At 45.1% G+C, this 18,794-nt stretch overlaps 1 protein-coding gene across 1 annotated transcript in view; it reads right to left on the bottom strand.

Annotated features, from left to right (window-relative positions):
• Nucleotides 1–18,794, bottom strand: part of ALK (ALK receptor tyrosine kinase) — a 680,979-nt gene that overhangs the window by 316,042 nt on the left and 346,143 nt on the right. The window contains exon 4 of the mRNA XM_038561183.1: nucleotides 8,381–8,582. Within this exon, the coding sequence (XP_038417111.1) occupies nucleotides 8,381–8,582 (202 nt within the window). The remainder of the gene's footprint in view (nucleotides 1–8,380; nucleotides 8,583–18,794) is intronic.

The raw sequence follows: 18,794 nt of genomic DNA on the forward strand, positions 1-18,794 counted from the left end.
TTTTCTTGACGCCCATCAATGAAAGCAATCGTGAGTAAAAGTTGTACCTGCCAGGAAAGGAATTGTCCTTTGTACTTAGTGGCAACCTTCACAGTTGAGGTGCACTCTGACAGCTGCTTCCTGAGCCCCAGGGAGGATTATACATGTATCCCTGGGCGTGGGGTAAGGGTGGGAAGAAAATACCTTTCATCTTTTCATTGATTGGAGACTCTTCTGTGATCAAGATGGGGCTTTAAGTTTTAGACTCAGAGCTCTGGTTTAAGAAGAGCTGCTTCATAGACTGCCATAAATTGATCTGGTGTCCATTCACCTACCAAAGAACACCTACCTACTATGTGCTAGGTGCTGTGCCGGGCACTTTGAGGAATAAGAAGACACACAAACCTTAAGTCTCTACCTTCAGGGCTTGTGGCTCAGAATTAGATGACCAAATATGAGATGAGTCTTCTTGAGAAGAACTTTTCCTGCCTGGATGAGAATAGGTGTCCGTTTCCTCAGAGCCAGGCATGATGCCAGGGTTCAACTACAAGGCCTCCTTGTGGGAACAATAGGAGTCCCCCCACCCACCCCAAAAAGGAAAAGGCCCCAAAGATATGTGCTTCTCTGTATATTATTTAGGACTAAGGGAAAATCATTGAACCTGAGATTCTGTTTACTCATCTATAAAATGAGGATGGTAATATATATGATACAGATCAGAGTGAAGATGGAATGAATTGATGGACTGGTGGTAGTTGATGCACCTGGTAACCTGAACAAGCACTGTACAGAGATTTGCTATGATTATTAACAGCATAGTATCTACCTCCTGAGAACGGATAGGAGTGCCTCAGCTCTGCTGTGAACCTGGGACCTAGATGAAAGTCAATACATCATATTCTGAAGAACAGAAAAGGATGATGGTTAGATGGATGGATGGATGGATGGATGGATGGATGGATGGATGGTGTGGATGGTGGGGTAGATGGATGGATGGATGAATGGATGGAGACTCTCTCTGACTCTGGAAAATCCAGCTCTCTCTAGTCCAATCTGTAATCTTCTCAGTCCCCTGTGCCCTTGAAAGCCATAGTAATTCTAGAGAGAAAATAACAGATCTTTCTTGAGTAGACCCACTGGTGAAGACCAGTCCCATACATGGCCTTGGATTCACCCCATTGCTCCCTATGGGGCCACGCAGGCAGGATCAGGTCAGGGGTGGTCAACCTTGTTACTAGCATGTCCACTTATGAAAGGGCAATAGGACTTTCCACCCTGCACACAAGTGTATCTCACTTCTCCAAGCTTTCTTTTTAACTTCTGTCTTTAGTGTTTAAAAGTTACCAGCATAGGTGATCAACAAATTCAAGCTGAAGTATTAGCCATGATTCTTGATTTTTGAGGTATGCCATAATAATCCTTATGCTCCATTCTAAAAATACTGATGCTCAGAATCACTCTGCATGGGACTAAGCCATACAGATTTTGTAAAATGTGTGGTTCTGATTTATACCCCCAAAACTTGAGACCTATCATATTAATGGCTTTAAGTCCAGGTGTTCTAGAGACGACTAGCATTTTAGTAGTTGCTTCAGTAATACTACTCACAGGGATGAGAAATATGGTGAATCCAGGCACAGCCAGTGGGACTAATAATTTGGGGCCCACCTTAGGGAACACAGCAGTCACTCTGAGAACACGGGGTATGAAATGGCTAACCTTGGCTGTCCTTGTGCCCACCCTCACACAGCCCAGAGCAGCCTGGAGGAAGGCCGGCCCTAGGCCCCTTCAAGGGGCAGCCAGGAGTAGGGACAAAGCACCATTAGCACCTGCTCTGCATATCATCTAATTTCATCCTTGTGACAACCTCATGAGGTGTGCCAATTGTGACCATTTTACAGATGGGAAAGCTGAGGCTCATAGAGATTCAGAGACTTGCCTAAACTCACACTGGGTGGGAGCTACCTCCAAGCGCACTTAACACCCAAGTCTCCTGATCATGCTGTGCTCAGAGAACTCCAAACTGCATGACTGTTCCTAGGACCAGGTTACCTGGAAATATGCCCCTGACAAGCCTGGGTGTGAGTTTTAAGGCTTTAAAAAATTATCTTTAAAGCTTCTGAATGGCTCTCTCTTTTTAGTGTAAATCACCCAGACATTAAAGCCCTTATTGTATATTTATTAGTGTGTTATTCAGACCAAGGGGAAAAAGAGAAAAGCCGACACTCTGAATGACTTTGAAAGTGAGAAAATGCTGGGCCTGAAATTAAATCATTGTGGCACTGCCACTCGAGGGCATCAATTTCAATAAATGATCACCTTTTTTATTCCTGACCCCTTTATCACACAGGGAGGATGCAAGGAGAACTTTGGCCGGAGCATGCTGAATGCCACAGGCCCCCACTTGCCCAGTGCTGGCCAGACCTGCCACACTGCCCCTGGGCCGACTGAAGTGAAACCCAGCACAGCTTGGCAGTCGGGCATCTTTGCCGGACCAAATGCCTCGTGGCCTCTTTCCATGTGGCCCTGCCCAGAGCCTCAACCTTGCTCAGCCTGTTGAGACCAGCGGGTCTGTTTACAGGACAAGTCAGGGTTGTATATGCTGGCAACAGAAGCCGTCTATGTCAGGAGAGGGGTACTGTCCCATGAGCCAGACTGGGAAGGTGAGGCCAAGAGCAGGACTCTGGGGTGCAGAACATCATTTCCTGCCCCCCAGTCCTGAGTAATCCCCTGACAGGAGGTGGCTGTCATTGCAGGATGGGGAAGGGTACAGGCTACAGCTGGAGTCTCCACTTTGGAGGGTGAGGAGCTGCAAATATGCGGGGGAGCCGGAACTGACTGGTGCCTCCAAGTCCACAAGTCAGTACCCCTTTGGGTTAGATGACTTTGGCAGGTCCTCCCATGAGGATGGTGCTGGCTTTAAAAGCTGGGATCTTTGGTCAGAACTGATTGGTTTAAACAAATGTGGTAGCTGTGTGGGTACCCAGCACAGACATGGGTTTTTCTTCGCCAGAGGAGGGTGGCTGCAGATTCTAAGCCAAGAGCAGTGAGTTTGAGGATTTCTTGATGCAGCTGTTCAGCCAGATAGACAGACGGGAGTACAGAAGGACGGGCTTTGGAAGGCTAACTTGGGCATGGGTCCTGGCTTTGCCAGCAGCGCGCACTTGCTCCCTCATCATATGACGTCATGCCTCTGGGCCTGGGCTCCCCCCAACAGGAAATTGACAGAGGAGAGGGAACTAACTCATGCCTCCTCTGAAGGTTGGGGTTAAGATCCTGCAGAAAGGTGAAGCTTTGTGCTGAGGGGAGCCTTATTTCTCTGCCACCTTCTGGAATGAACCTTGGTTGTGCTGTGAAATGGCTCTGACAGCTTACCTTGGCTCAAGCCCAAGTATCACCAAATCCTTTAGGTTTAAAACATCTTTTCAAGTATTAGTAATTCAAATGATTGGCAACTTCTATCCCCTCAGGGGCCAATTCTTCTCTCCACACACTGTGTAGTTCTGGTCACACATAATCAAGTCCCTAGATACTGGAGACTGCTGGAGAAACCTGGGTGCTCGGAGAGGAAGGAAGACTTGTGGGTGTCCCAGAAGGAGGTGTGGAGGTACTCCCATAGCCCCAAACAGCCCCCAGCCCCCTGAGTCCAGGAGGGCGTCGATCTCACACCACCAACTGCTGCTGCTTTCCTCTTTCTTTGAAAACAGCTCTCAGCAGAAAGGCAGGGAAGCACAGGAGGCAGAAGCAGGGGCTCAGCTCAGCTTCTGAATCTTTCTGGGCCCCCATTTAAAGCCATCTGCACAAGCACAAGCTGAGTCTTCCTCGCTGGCTCGGATGCTCCTTGAAATCCATGCCCCTGTCATCTTCAACTGTGCCTTCCCAACACCTATCACACGGGAGGCACTCGATCCATGGATCGGATGCACTGGAAAGCATCTAGCGAAGCATCTAGCATGTGTTAAGTACCTACTACTACAGCTGGCACAGTGCAGACCATTTTCCTCATGCCATTTCACAGCTCACCACTTTAAACAGGGATTATCATATTCATTCAATGCATGGGGACTTTGTAACCTCTGACTTCTAGTTAAGATGTCCTATGCCTGTTGGATTCTGTGGCCAGCAGGGCTGGGCTGTTTGACAGAGCGTTTCTCTGCTTCCTCACCCCTGTGGCCATTCTGGCAGGGCAGAGGAGCAGATGAGTAGACCGGGCACTCATCACTGTGTGTCTCCTGGGAGATCCCGGCCAAAGCCAGGTTGTCTTGGCGAGGGGCGGGCTCTCATGGCCTGTGATTCACTAGACCTCATGTACGTGGCTGCTTTCCAGGTGACAAGGAAGGGAGCAGCTGCTGGGGCTCCCCGACTGCCTTCCCTGTCTCCAGCATTTCCAGGCAGGCTGCTGCTCCCCCAGTGTTGCATCTTGTGCACACGACTCGGTTTCCAGAGAACTCAGTGGCCTCAGGCTTGTCCTTCCTCAGCCCACTCCTATGAGTTGAGCTCTACCCACCACTGTCATGACAACCTCCTCCCGTGTTACTACAAACGCTGAATGTTGTTTTGCAAAAGGTAGTCCCCAAACCATCATGTTCTGTTTTTATCACCACCAGGATTTAACTGTGTCCCTCTTACCACTCGGAGCACTATGTTGTGGGGGCATCTCCAACATTCAAGGGAATGAGCTTCAGTGAGGCAAAATGCCCAAGATCTCGAAACCAAAGGGTTCTTGAGACTGGCACTGACCCCATAATCAGAAAGCAGATAACTCCCAGTCCTTTCTGATCCCCAATTCTGAGCAGAATAGAGCAGACTAGGGTATTAAATCATGGCCTTTCACGTTTGTATCCTGCTTAGTGAGCAAAACCCTTTATGTCTTCTATTACCTTGATGCACAGCACCATATGGGCAGGGCTAACATCCTTATCCCTACTTCACAGATGGGCAAACTGAGGTGTGGTAGGGGGTGGGATTCACCTGAAGTCATAGAGCTCATTCACGGAACATCCTTTAATTGACCATCAAAGGCTGGCCTTTTGAATGTCATGCCCCTGTATAGTCCTAACAAATAGAAAGTATCCAATGAATCTTGGTTCTCTGAACTGACTACTGGATGGTACACTGGGACCTAAATTCAGGGCTTTGATTCACAGTATACTAGTTTTTCTGTTGCACCACCTCAGCCTGATTGAGCTCTTCTAACAATGGGCATAAATAGTCTGAAGTCAGGCTGGTTGAGTACAGATCCCCTGCACCCTGTCTAGCTGGTGGCCTTGGGAAGGTTTTTTGAACTCATTGAATTTCCTCATCTGTGAAATTGAAAACAGTAACAATACCCACTCCACCATATTGTTGAGTATTAAATAAAAAAATGAATATAAGGGGCACAGTGTTGACTGGTTAGCACATCTAGGAGGTGTTAATAAGTGTTAGCAGTAGTTAGTATTACTCAGGCATAGAGACTAGGCCTTATATATCTTGGTAACCCAGGACCTAGTACAGTGGTTGGCACATAAACATGAGTATAGGGCTCAAGATACTTGTCTACCAACACTGACATTCATCATGTGACATGGAGCACATCACTTCCCCATCCTGGGCTTCATTTCCCATCCCTGTGAATTGACAAATTTGAACCAGGTAAATCTCAGGGTTCCTCCCAGCTTCGAAATGCTAGCTATTTCAGTGGTTCTCAATGGGGGGCAATTTTTCCTCCCAGGGGACATTTGTCAATGTCTGGAGGCATTTTTGTTGCTATAACCAGGGAAGATGCTATTGGCATCTAGTGGATAGACACCTGGGAAGCTGGGGAACCATGCACAGGACGGTGCCCACAAAAAGAATAATCTGGTCCCAGATGTCAACAGTGCTGAGGCTGAGCAACCCAGATACAACTCGACACAGATACTTAGAGCTCTGTGAAGTATTGGACAAGTGCCTGTGCCCTGCAGCTTGCCAAGATGCCTGCGGCAGCAGAGCTTCTCCAGGCAGAGAGCAGTCTATGGCTGCTTCACCTTCAGCTGCCACCTCCTACCCTCACTACGTTGATTTTGTTACAGGTGGAGAGGTTGGCTCAGGCATCTTTACTTTCAGTTTGGAATCACTCCTGCTCATCCTCAAACTCCTAAGATGGCTCTTCCAGGGCTAGGGGAGAATGTGTCTGCACAGAGATGCACGGAGCCCAGCCTAAGGAAAAGCCCTTGTAGAAGTAGGGCCGTCCCAGGCAAAGCTACCCAGTCTTCAGGCTTGCCCCAGTACACCTGCTTCCCTTCTCCTGCCTCAACTCTCACTCTTGAGGGGGCAGGCCAACTCCGGCAATGGGAGAGTCACCTTGGGAATGCAATGCAATGGCCAGGAGAGGGACCTTGAGACTAATGGCAATGGCAGCCTCAGGGGAGGATCACAGCCTACCTACACTGTGCTGTCTTCCTTTCCTTATTCTCACTGTCTGTGAAGGGCAGGTTGCCATCACAGGTCCCCTGTGTTCGTCTGTCTCAAGGCACCAAAGAATCTGGATCATCTCTTTTTGTAAGATTCCTTCACTTTCCATTTCCTCTTTCCTGATCCTACCCTTTTGCCCTGAGTTTCTGCTGAGAGACTATGTGTTTTTTGGAAAGTGCAAGAATGAGGAAAGGGGAGACCTGGAATCCACTTTGGACCATATCACTTCCTATTTCCACTCTCTGCCTCAGTTTCAATGGGAAATTACAGGGTAGTTGAAAGGATAGGAAGACAAAGAGGGGAAACATATTTGCAAGCCCCCAGGGCTAGTCGTACAGAGGAGCTATGGTCTTCTGCCCATGCTATCCAGGGAACCAAGCCCTGCTACCCAGGAAGTGCTGAAATCCCTCTGGCACCCTTCCTTCACATGCATGCACATTCTAAGCCTGCATTTCAGGGAGACTCTCAATTCTCTATGTGACATCAATGAGTCCCAGCCCCCAACCACCACACTTTAACAAACTGATGGCATGAAGTCTTAGCAGCCCCGAGCAGCACCGGTTGTTCTCTGCCAGGCTTGGTGGGGGCAAGAGTACTGAATAAAGTCAGAATAAACAACTCACGAGGCTGGGCAGACACCTGCAGGATGGCAATGCAGCCGAGGCCAAGACCTGCCCTGCCCATGGATGGGAGGCCTTACCATCTGGGCTTCTCACACGAAAGGTGGGCCATGCTGGAGGGAAGTCTGTCAGAGGACAGCTCATCCAAACGGTGGGCGGGCAACACATCCAACATTCCAAACTTCTGGTGGACAGAGTAAGAGTTACTTGGTGCTGGGACCCTGCCATATAGCCCAATGAGACATTGCAGAGGCCAGAAGATGGGTATGAGTTTAAGTATGGGGACAGCATCCTTCTTGAAGTCAAGGCTTCATTCCTGCTCCAGGTATGTAGTTCTTTGCAGCACAACTAAATATAGGTGGGTCAGTAGTAGGAGAGTAGGGTATAGGCTTTCCAGAACTTAATAAGAAGGCCATAGAGCTTTATTGGAAAAGCAGTAGACAGGTTCTACCTTCTTAACCCAGCACACCATGAAGGTGAAGGACAGGTAACATCATTGTCCAGATGGGACTCTCCTGAAAGGTATCTTCTTAGAGGGAAGCTAAGTCTAAGCTTCGATAGAAATTTGAAAGCTCTCTCATCCTCATTTATTACATAATAAGTATTTAGATGTGGGGCTCCTCAAAACTGGGGTCTTATGATGGTACATATTCCTATGGAATAAGGGAAAATGTATGCATAGAGGTAGGCTGGTTCAAGTTTGCTTTCCAATGCCATGACCTCTGGAGGCTCAGTGGATTGCTGAGTAAACAAGTGAGTATCTCCTGGAAGCTTAAGTTCACTGACATGGGCATCCTGTGTGACTTCAAGATTGTGTCAGCCTTAGAGGTTCTGGAACAAAGCTTGTTCCAATTGCCACTGAACTGATACCACTGTGGTGTGCCTGACAAGTTCTGTTCTCAGGTCCTGCACTCCTGCAGGACCTGCTTCGGTGGCTACAATAGTTTGCTCTTTCCCTTACTGCCAAAGTTCTGCTGGTACAACCCAGCTTCCAGCATATTAAATTACTTTCATTTTGGCCTTTTAACACTCCCTTTGGCTGTTTTCTTCTTGGATCCATCTGTACTTTGGGAAATAAATATCTTTAACACCCACTCATTAAATGCCCACTCTGCCAGCTGGTCTTCTGGCCTCTGGAAGGACCACCAGCCTGAGTGGCCAGAGGACCCCACAGATCAGTGCCCGAGACACTACCTGGGGAATATTAGCAGTAATGGCTCAATCTGGACCCTACCTATTAAAGGACAATTGTGAGTTTTAAGTAGATGTCACAGACTCTGAAAATTTGCAGCCCAAAGCCAAGTGGCCTTTTATATAATCAGTTTTGGACTTGGGGAAGGACTTACCCATGCTTTCCTGGAGTGGGTACCAGGAGGATCTCTCTTCCAGGCTCGTTGTGGGGCAGCAGCTGGGCGACGTACCTCCCAGAAGGTTGCAGATGCCTGTGCACGGAGACAGCCAGCTTGCAGTGCTCACTGCTGCTCCTCATCCACGGGCTCAGGATGGTGTGCTTGGAGTTTGCTGAGGTATTGAGGAGGAGGAAAGAGCCTGGCAAGAGACAGAGAAGGTGACTCTGTAGGTATGTCCAGATAGGAGGGCCAGGCATCTCTGTGGCAGGATATAGAGACCAATGACATCCTAGTCAGCACTGCTAGAGGCCTATCTCACCTTCTTCATATACACCCAGCCTTCTTCCCCCTTTCTTAGATTATCTCTGTGAAAAGCGAAGTGTGAAGCAAGAGAATAGTAATTCAGGACTTGGGCTTTATAGTCAGGCAGACTAAGGCCCTCACCTTAGCTCCCCTACATACTAGCTCTATGTCCTCGAGTCTCAGGTTCTTCATCTGTAAAATGGGAATGAAGACACCTACTTCAAAGGGTGGTTGTAAGGGTTCTGTGAGATAAACATGGAGAGTACTTTACCCAGTTTTGTATAGAGAGGAAGGACCCACTAAATAATCAATTATTTGATTTCAACTGTCTTCTACATTAACGTAGAAATGAGAGCTACAGACTCTTTTCCAGACAAGAGTCACAACTAACGAAATCTCACAAGAAACTAAAAAAAAAAAAAAAAAAAAAAAAATAGGGGGTATTATCTAATCCCCAAAGAATAACCAGCATCAGAAACCCAATTTAGAAGCTAAGACATTCTGATGGATTTACAACCTGGTAGAGAGATGGCCTAAACAGACACTGCCTCTGTAAATGTGACAAGAATGAAGCAAGGAGATAAGTGCCATCTTGTCAACATCCATATAAGGTGTTTCCACACCCCACAAGCCAGGGCACACTCCGGGGCATCTCTATCACCCTACAGGTCACAGTTTAAACAAAAGCTGACCTGAGTTCTCCATATCACATTCAAGCCAACTTGGCACTCAATTTATGGTTGATTCAGAGTTTCTCAGGACTCTATGGGTTGACTCTACAATCCCAAATAGTTCTGACCAGTGCAAGGTTTCCCTTGAGAGGTGGGTGGCTTGGAGAGGCAGCATTTGTCCCACATGTTCATGGCTCTTGCTTCTTTGGTTACTAGCTGAGTGATCTTGTGCAAAGCATTAACTTTCTTGGGTTTCAGTTTCCTTGTTTATAAAACAGGGTGAGAAGGGTTGGCTGAACTCAATGATCTCTTAAGATCCATTTCAGCTCTTGAGTCTATGAGTCATGTGAATTTGTAACTGGTCTCCACAAAGAAAGCCTTACAAATCCCCCCTGGTGCCGTGCCTATGGCAGAGTTTCCCTCTGGGGCAAGCCAACCCTAATTCCAGTGGCATAGGCCAAGTGATCTAAAGAAACCTGTATTCATGGGGATTACTGTCAGCATAAAAGTACAGCGCCATTTTATTGTTCCAGGCACTCCTTCTGATGCATTAATTTTACTTGCCATACTTCTGCCTTGAAGTTTTGGACCATTTGACGCTGCTTCTTTTGCAGTGGAAGTCTATTCCAAGATCTCTGACTCCTCCAGTGAGAACCAGCGAATGAGTGCTCTGCTTTTAAATCACTCCTGAGTGCTTCAAACTGGTCTCATTCTACAGACACCTCAATTTACCACATAGGTAAATGAACTAGCAGTCAGGGGTAGAGAATGATGCAGATGAAAAGAAGGGATCCCTACCAGAAGCATTCTTCAAGGAGAAGGTATTATGTCAGGAATTGGAGATTTGCAAAATTCTGGAAGTAGAGAAATGTGACTTCCAGTTAAAATCAGGATGAGGTCAGCATAAGACTTTTTCTGAGCAAGACTGGGGACCTGGGGTCAGCACTGGACACCGAACCCTCTGTGATTGCTGGGAAGTTATAGCATGGCAGATGGGCTGGTGAAAAGAGCTCTACAACCCTCAGTAAATAATCTGTATTATGACCCTGTTTTACAATGGGGGAGATATTCTCATCACGGGCACAGAGGTAGAAGAATGGGGTTAGAATCAAAAACTCAGAATTAGAAAGGACTTAAAGATCATCTAACATATCACTTTTCTAGAGAAGCAGATTTCAGGTCAGAATGTGGAAATGACTTGTCCAACATCTTAATCTGAAACTCCAGACCAGACTCCAGGTGTCTGGATTTCTAACCAGGGCTCTTTCCTTTGTACCTTTCTCATTACCCCACTGTACCCCTTATCCTAAAATATGATCAGGGTGCATTGTGGCCAAGCTGTGCAGCTCAGGCACTCAGAGGGGGAAGAAGAGAGAAAGGCAGGCATTTGGGTGCTGGACCAAATCCATTTGTTCACTGGCCCCTTGCTCACTCTTTCTTGCCTTCAAATTTCATTTACTGGATGCCAACGTTGAGCAAACATCCAAGCACTGGCTCAGCCCTAGGGACACAGACATAAACCAGACACAGTTCTGGCTTTTAAGGAACTCCAGGTCCATAAGGGTGATGAGATCACTGTAATAATTGCCACCAAAAGTAGAGGTTATAAAGTCATAAGACACATACAGGTGAAGCACTTTTGGAGGATCTGGGAAAGAGACATCAAGCTCAGTTGGGAAGATTCATAAGAAGATGACCTTTGAGCAATATCTTAGAGGGAGAGAAAGACAGAGATATTGGCAGAACCAGCCATGTGGGAGTTGAGAGTAGAAGAAAAAAGGCTAAAGGAAGTGCATAGCAGCACTGGGTCACAGAGGGGCACCCGAAGACAAGGCTGGGGCCTCAGGAAAGCTAGGACAGCGGGGGTGGGATCAGACCATACAGGACTTTTAATTCCTGGCTGAAGGTATTCAACTTTACTTTTGGAAAAGTGTTTTGAGGAGGAGAGTGACATCGTCAGAGTGGTGCTTCTGGAAGATTAATCTGGTATGTTGGGGAAAAGGTGGGGATCAATTCTGACCCAACCTCATCCTATAGTATCAGTAACACTAGGAAAGAATGTGACAAAATGCAAATGTGATGTGTTTAGATTGTCACTGTTGTAAGCAAAAGTGCCATATATGGGAGACAGACTCTGATCGACTGGGGTTTCCAATCCTAGATTAGTGTGCATCTGTCCAGAGCAGGTGAGAATCCTGGAAGCATCTCTGGGGACAGAGTCTTGCTCCAGATACTTTGGAGCATAGTCTGGGGTTAAGATGAAGCCAGCCTGTCTTGCATAACTGACATAAGGCCTGAGACCCTACTCTGATGTTTTTGTTTTTTGTTTTTTGTTTTAAAGATTTTATTTATTTATTCATGATAGTCACAGAGAGAGAGAGAGAGAGAGAGAGAGAGAGAGGGAGAGACACAGGCAGAGGGAGAAGCAGGCTCCATGCAGGGAGCCCAAAGTGGGATTCGATCCAGGGTCTCCAGGATCGCGCCCTGGGCCAAAGGCAGGCGCCAAACCGCTGCGCCACCCAGGGATCCCTATTCTGATGTTTTTGAATCGGTGGAAAGTCATACTGAAAGCAGGTTTTTGAGCTTGAGGGGAAGAACATAGGCAAGAGAAAGATGTTCTCCTTCTTCTCAGAAAGATTATCTGGTGCACATTCATCCCCCAAAGGGTGGGGAGACTCAAGTTCCCAGCGGGAGAAAATCAAGCTGAATCAGGTGCTGTGCTTGGGCCTCCTTCTGCACCACTGTTCCTCCCTCCTGGGTGTGGAAACACATGTACATTCTGTCCTTGTAATTCAGTAGCTCAATAACGGGACTCTTTCAAAGTTGACTGGAAGATGGATTATTTTTCCAGTTCTAATATGTGAGGTGATGTTTATATGAATTTTATTTTGTGCAACCGGACTATCAATAAGAGCCCGAGCTTAAAGTATTTTCACCGTCAATGAAACTCTAGTTGAGAGCTATCTCTTCATCAGCAGCTTTCCTCTCTTTCTCTCAAAATAAAAAAAAAGGAACAAAAAGGAAAAAATACATTTCATAAACTCCTTGGGATATTGTCAGTATAAATCTTTTAAAGTCGGTGAGCATTTCTGTCTCCCCTCCCTCTTTTCCGTTTCCTGTTTATTTTCCTCTGAATAGCTTGGGGCTGCTCAGAGGCTCCTGGGGTCCCTTCTAATTAAGAAGGATGGTCTGGCAGCTCACAGACCCTACCCCAGGGTGGACTATGGAGCAGTGGAGAAGTGGATCAAAGAGCCCTGCTTAGATAGTGCCAGGATCGTGTTTCCCTTATTCATGTTCATGTTTATATGTTCAATGACTAAATATGAAATGGTCATTATTTTTACCTCTGGTCACCGATATAGGGATGTATAGTAGCTCTTATCACAGTCAGTGGGGTGCAGATTACAGGCCAGAAACCATGGAGCACGAACGCTGAAGTCAGACAGACTCATTCATATCCAGGCTCTGTGTCTGTCTAGTTCTAAGCTCCTGACAAATTATTTAAGGTCTCTCAACTTTAGTCTGCTCAAATGTAATACGTGTATAGCCTAATCTCACATGGCTGTTGTAGAGATTAAGTTAAATAACGTGCGTGAAGTGGCCTACTACAGTGCCTAGCCTTAGCGGGATATGTGATAGATGTTGATTTTGTGCTTGAAGGATGTCTTAATGTGGAGCTCCCTTTTTAGCTATTACTAAACTTGCAATCAGAAGGACTGAATCAGTAAGGCTAGCTCTGCCGCGACCAAGCCTCCTTTGTTTGTAAAATGAAAGCGTTGGATAGATCTCTCTACGGACCCTTACAGCTCCAAACTGTCAGTAATTCTATCTGCCTGCCTAGAATATTATCAATCTAAAGGAACAATGTCAAGTCTCCAAGCCCCCAAGTCCTAAAGGCTTGTCCTAATTCACCTCTGTGGCAGCTCTGTACCAACTGTTGGAATCGGTTGGCCAAACACGCTGTGAACTGTGATCCCCTGCCCTACCTCCCCTCTTCCCATCGACATAAACACATCCCTGGGAAGGGCTCCTAAACCAGCATCGTTTGTTTCTGTAGCCACTTCTGCTTCAAGGCTAGTATCACCTCTAAATATCTGGTATTTAATACAACCCTTGCCACCTGGCAGGTATTTGGTGACTTTAAAGAATCAAAGTAATATATGCAGATGGCCAGAAGTCAAATAGTTCAACACTGTCATAATAATAATTTTTTAAAGCCATCCCCAAATCCTACTCCTCTCTCTGAGCCTCAGAAACGCGTCTAAGGATTTCTCATTTCTTTTGGTGGCCGCCTTCCAGATTCTAAATATGGTGATCATCCTGTTCCTTGTTGATGCAACAATTGTAGGCTCCTTTCATCGATGGGACTATTAGAAAAATGGTACTCTTCCCCTTTTAAATCTTGATTGTTTAAATCCTGTTTTACTTTTCTATTACTTACCTTTTTAACTTTCCATGGCAAATGTATTACTTGCTCCATTAGCTTTAGACACTATCCGCTGGCTCCCCTCACTAGATGATAGTTTCTGTCTTTCTCTGCACCTTCCTAACCCACATTCACCTCCCAGGTCAGCTGGGCTTTTCCTTCACATTGTCAATATTGCCTATGAGTGATTAGGTCAAGTGTTTTGTTTACAGGTTGATGCTAAACCTTGACGATCAGCAAGCAGAGATTTTGTACCAATGACTATATTTTTCCTGTGCAGTGAAGAAGGGTTATATTTGTGATCTCCTCCATAGGTCCAAACAGCACATTGTACTTGATGAAGAATGTTTCTAGCATCAGGATCAAATGAATATTCCCTCTTTCTCTGTCTTAATTTGCCTTATATTTGGGTCCAGACTTTCTTGTGCAGTTTGCCTTTCCAGAAATTTCTAATTGCATTTCTCTTTTATATCTGCCATCTTTCTTTTTTTCTATTTATTTTCTATCTGCCTTTTATACCATATCACTAACACCTTTGTATAGTCCTTGAAAAATCTCTCTCTTCTTCCCCCAAACATTGATTTCCTGTTTTAACTTATACCAGTTGCTTTCTGGGCTTCCTGTACAGCCTTCATTTTGGAATTTATTTTCACTGGGATTCTTCTATTAGTCCCACCATCCTCAAGAACCTTCCTTAGGGGGAAACTTCATCATGAATCTTTGAATATCTGAAATATATTTTTATTTTGTCTTCATACTTGGTCTATAGCTTTTCTGGCTCTAGTCTCTAGATTAGGAATTTTGCTTCAGGAACTTGAAGCCCTCACTTCAGTGTTGTCTAGTATCTTTGTGACTGAGGAGGAATCTGAGACTAGTTTTATTGTTGATTTTTTTTGTAGTCAATCTGTCTATTCTTTTCTTGGAGGTTTTCAGGATTTTTTTTAAAGTAGGCTCCATGTCCAGTATGGAGCCCCACATGAGGTTTGAACTCACCACCATGAGATAGAGAAGATGAGCTGATATCAAGAGCCAGATGCTTAACCTACTGAGCCACCCAGGTGCCCTTCAGGATCTTTTTTTCAACACTGAGCTGCTAAAATTTCAATACAATGTATCTAGGTATGGATCTTAATAAAAATTCCTCCTGGTATTTGGTGGGTTTTTTCAATCAGAGAACATATGCCTCTTTCATCTCTAGTAAATTTGTTTTATTATTTCTCGGATGCCTTCATTCTCTCCTCTTCTCGGTTTTAAATCTTTCTGAAGAGCTTTATCTTTCAAATTAACCTCTGTTACCTAATTTATCCTTGTTTTCTCTGGGATCAATTTTTTATGTTGATAGTTCTTTTTCTTTTTTTTAAAGATTTATTTTAGAAAGAGATGCATATGTGTATATGGGGGAGGGGCAGAGACAGAGGGAGAGAGAACCCCAAGCAGATTCCATGTTGAGTGCAGAGCCTGGACTTGGGGCTTGATCCCAGGACCCTGAGATCACAACCTGAGCTGAAACCAAGAGTTGGAGGCTTAACTGACTATGCCACCCAGGTGCCCCAATATTTGTTTTTCATGCTGCTGGGCTAATTCAGAGGCGGGGTGATCCTGGATTATTTAAACAGGAGAGACTAGGAATGCTGATAGGAGCTTCAGTGCACATAGGTGGTGCTTGTTGTCTCCGTCAGAACTGACCTGACAGCAGGTGTCAGGGCCCCACCACTTCACTGGTGCCTGCCCCCCAGTGCCAGCATGCTGGATACACCACTCAGGGCATGAACACTGCTGATAGCAGGTTTAGCTCTTCCAGTCCACCTGAACTTTTAGACATGAGCTCCCTTTTTCTTTCCCATGCAGTTAAGGATCCTGCTACTTTTTTAGTCTAGAAAACTGGGGTTGAATGGATGTGGAGACATATGGGGTAACCATATTTCAGAGGAATTTCACTCTGCTCCATCCCTCCGGAGGACCCTTATCAGCACTTGGTCATGATGTCTTCCAGCAGATGGGCTCCCTCCTCTGCACTAAACCCTCTTTGCCTCTTTTTAGCTACGACCGCTTCAGTTCCTCTATCACCAGCCTTGTGCTCTTAAAATCACTTATGGTTTTCCTCCTGTTCTGTTTGCTAGTCAGAATGTATCCCTTCACTGAAGCCTTTATCATCACTTGAGTGGTATTTCAGAAGAGGAGACAAGTGTTGGCGCAACCCACCATCCTGAACCAGAAGCCTCTTAATCATATTCTTTGAATGAGAACATTGGCAAACAGATGTGCAGATGGACAGACTTCCATCTCAATAAATCACACAGGATTCTTCCAACATTGGATAATTGTCCACATTGCAATTAAACTATTAAATCATTATTATAAGCTATTACTCATTCGATTGATCATGATGCCACTCATATTAGACAGGACCTAAGGAGCAGCAGAAATTTGATGGACTGGAATATGGATAGAGTAAATGTGACACATGCAGGCATCATATGGACTCATGCCTCCAGATGCAGCATCAGGGGATAACGCTGTGCTGTCTCTTAGAGTACGTTCCACAGAATACCCGCCCCACAGGGGGCTGACAGGTCTCATGAGGAAGCTCTGGGATCAAGCAAGTTGGAAGGGTACTCGTCAAACAAAAGTCAACAGGCTCTTTCACTGAGGGGCTTCTTAGAACCTACATATGCCAAAGAGTCATGACTCTTAAAGAGTAGAATATGCAATCAACCCTATCTAAATCCCTTTGGATGCAGAACTCTTTCACTGTTGTGTATAATATACCATGGAATGTGTTGGGAAACCTGCTTGTCATGTATTTCTACTCTAGAGACTGTCAGCAGAAAGAAAGGGAAAATAATGAAAAAAAAAAAAAAAGAAGAAGGTAGTGTAGAAGGTGAATGATATACCTCTATCTCTAGCATCTCAAATCTTAAATCCTCTCTGTTTTTTTCTGACTTTAAACTGTCATCTCCTCAAGAACTGAGCTCCCATGGCAGAGTCCTGCTTCTGGAGAGGCTCCACCAAGTTACAGAGTTGGGTCTCTCTACCTGATGAGATTTAAAAGTGCTACATACATCTGGCTTTCAGAATGTCAGAGTTAGAAACAAACATGGTGGTCACAAACCTTCACCCCTTGTTGTACTGGGGAGAAAAACAGGAGGCCAAGAAATGAAGGTCTTGCCCGAGGTCACAGTGAAAATCAGTGGTGGGTCTGGAATTTGGAGCTTCAGTCTCCACCTATCTATGATAGAAGCCTCTGATGATGTTTTCAGTGAGACATCCTGTTGCCCCAGGCCTCACTTCCCTTTCTCTGTACCCTGACAACTCTGAGGACCAGGCCCAGCAAATGGTCTCAAGCCCATCATCTGGCTATGTACAGAGATCACAGACCAAGGCCTGGTTGGTGGGACCCAGACAGATGAGATGTCCTTTGGAAACCACTCATGGGGGCTTATGGTGGTCTCCAGTCACTGGGAAGTATTTGACGGTCTACTCTGTTCATGTGATCTTACAAAGTGGCCAGAACAAATTGGTACCACATTAAGAGTTCCCTTATTGTTTAGTTTTCAAATTCAAATTCTGCTATCCTACCCTCAATTCAGTTTTAGGTTTTAGTGAAGAATTTTGAAATTTAGGGGAAGGAATAAGTGGGATTATCCCCACTGGGGTGCTTGGCCTAGTAATGGGTTAACTTAGGAATTCAGAACTTCAGAGACCTAGAGCTCCTGAGGGTCATTTAGTGCAACCTTCCACCTCGCAGGGGAGGACACTCCATCAGTAGGGTGCAAGGGTATGGCTGGGTCCCAGAGAGGGCCGCTGGGCCATGCTAGGACCTTGCCCTGTGCACTCTGACCATTTCTGCTGTGATGGCCCACCACCAGGACTTAAATGTATTGCTTTTACTGCTCCTTCATTGCGAAGCACTCTGAAGAAAAATGGTATCAGTTTTTTGAGATCAAATGATTAGAAAAATCAAGTGTTTTCATTAAGGGAAGGAAGGAAGGTACAGGGAGTTGATTTTCCTTGACAGTATTATTAATTTCAACACCATGAGTTCAGTTGTAGCCTAAAGTAGCAGTATGTTTGCATGTTTTGTGGAGTTCTGCAAATGACCACTCAGGTACAAAGTAACTGAGGCGAAAATAATTTATGCTTGTGTGTGTGTACAGTATGTGTGTATTTGTGTGTGCATGTATATAAATAGCTACATAAATATATATATATATATATGTGTGTGTGTGTGTGTGTGTGTGTATGTGTGCGTGCGTGTGTGTGTGTGTGTGCCTATACAGATCCCTTATTAGATCTCTGGCTCTCTTAAAAAGAATAAATATTTCTGGGGACACATTTTTTTTTTTTTTAACCAACAGGTTTCGTATAGGAAAAAGGGAGAAAGCCAATAATCTCTACATACCGTGTGTGTGTCCTGGGGTGTCAGCAAAAAAGATAATAAAAGGCAAAGCAAATAAATAGAAGGAACAGAAGCTAAAGTGCTGAGAAACCTTTTTTTCCCTAAGAGCTCATTTTGGTAATCCTCAAGGAAAATAGAAAAGCACTTGATCTGATGAGAGGGAAAAAGGAGAAGCCAAATGAAAACTAAACAATTGATTTAATTCAATGAGAAGCAAGAAGAAGGAGAGAGAAAATTATCTGCTGCAGGCGGGGTAGGAGAGGGAGGCAGTTAGGAGACCAAAGTGCCTTCATTGTAACAAAATCCACTTTGGAGGGAGAGAAGCATGAAATCAGGTTTTCCCTTATCCACATAGGTTCTTAGCTCTGGAATCAGATTATTCAACTTTTGCTTTAAGTCCTAGATGTCAGGGTATAAAAATCACCTATGTTACTTTTAAAATTTTTGCTAAGAGGTAGCAGATTTTATTACTTTTTCTGTCCATTTCATTGATTATTTTTTAAATTAAAATTTTAAAAAGCATTTTTTTACCCATTTCGCTATAGGAGTCTCACAGGATCTTAGTTTAATGATAGTAAATTCTGACGTTTCATGAGCTATGGCTTTCAGATA

Source organism: Canis lupus, chromosome 17 (assembly GCF_011100685.1).
Source record: "Canis lupus familiaris isolate Mischka breed German Shepherd chromosome 17, alternate assembly UU_Cfam_GSD_1.0, whole genome shotgun sequence".
Lineage (NCBI taxonomy): Eukaryota > Metazoa > Chordata > Mammalia > Carnivora > Canidae > Canis > Canis lupus.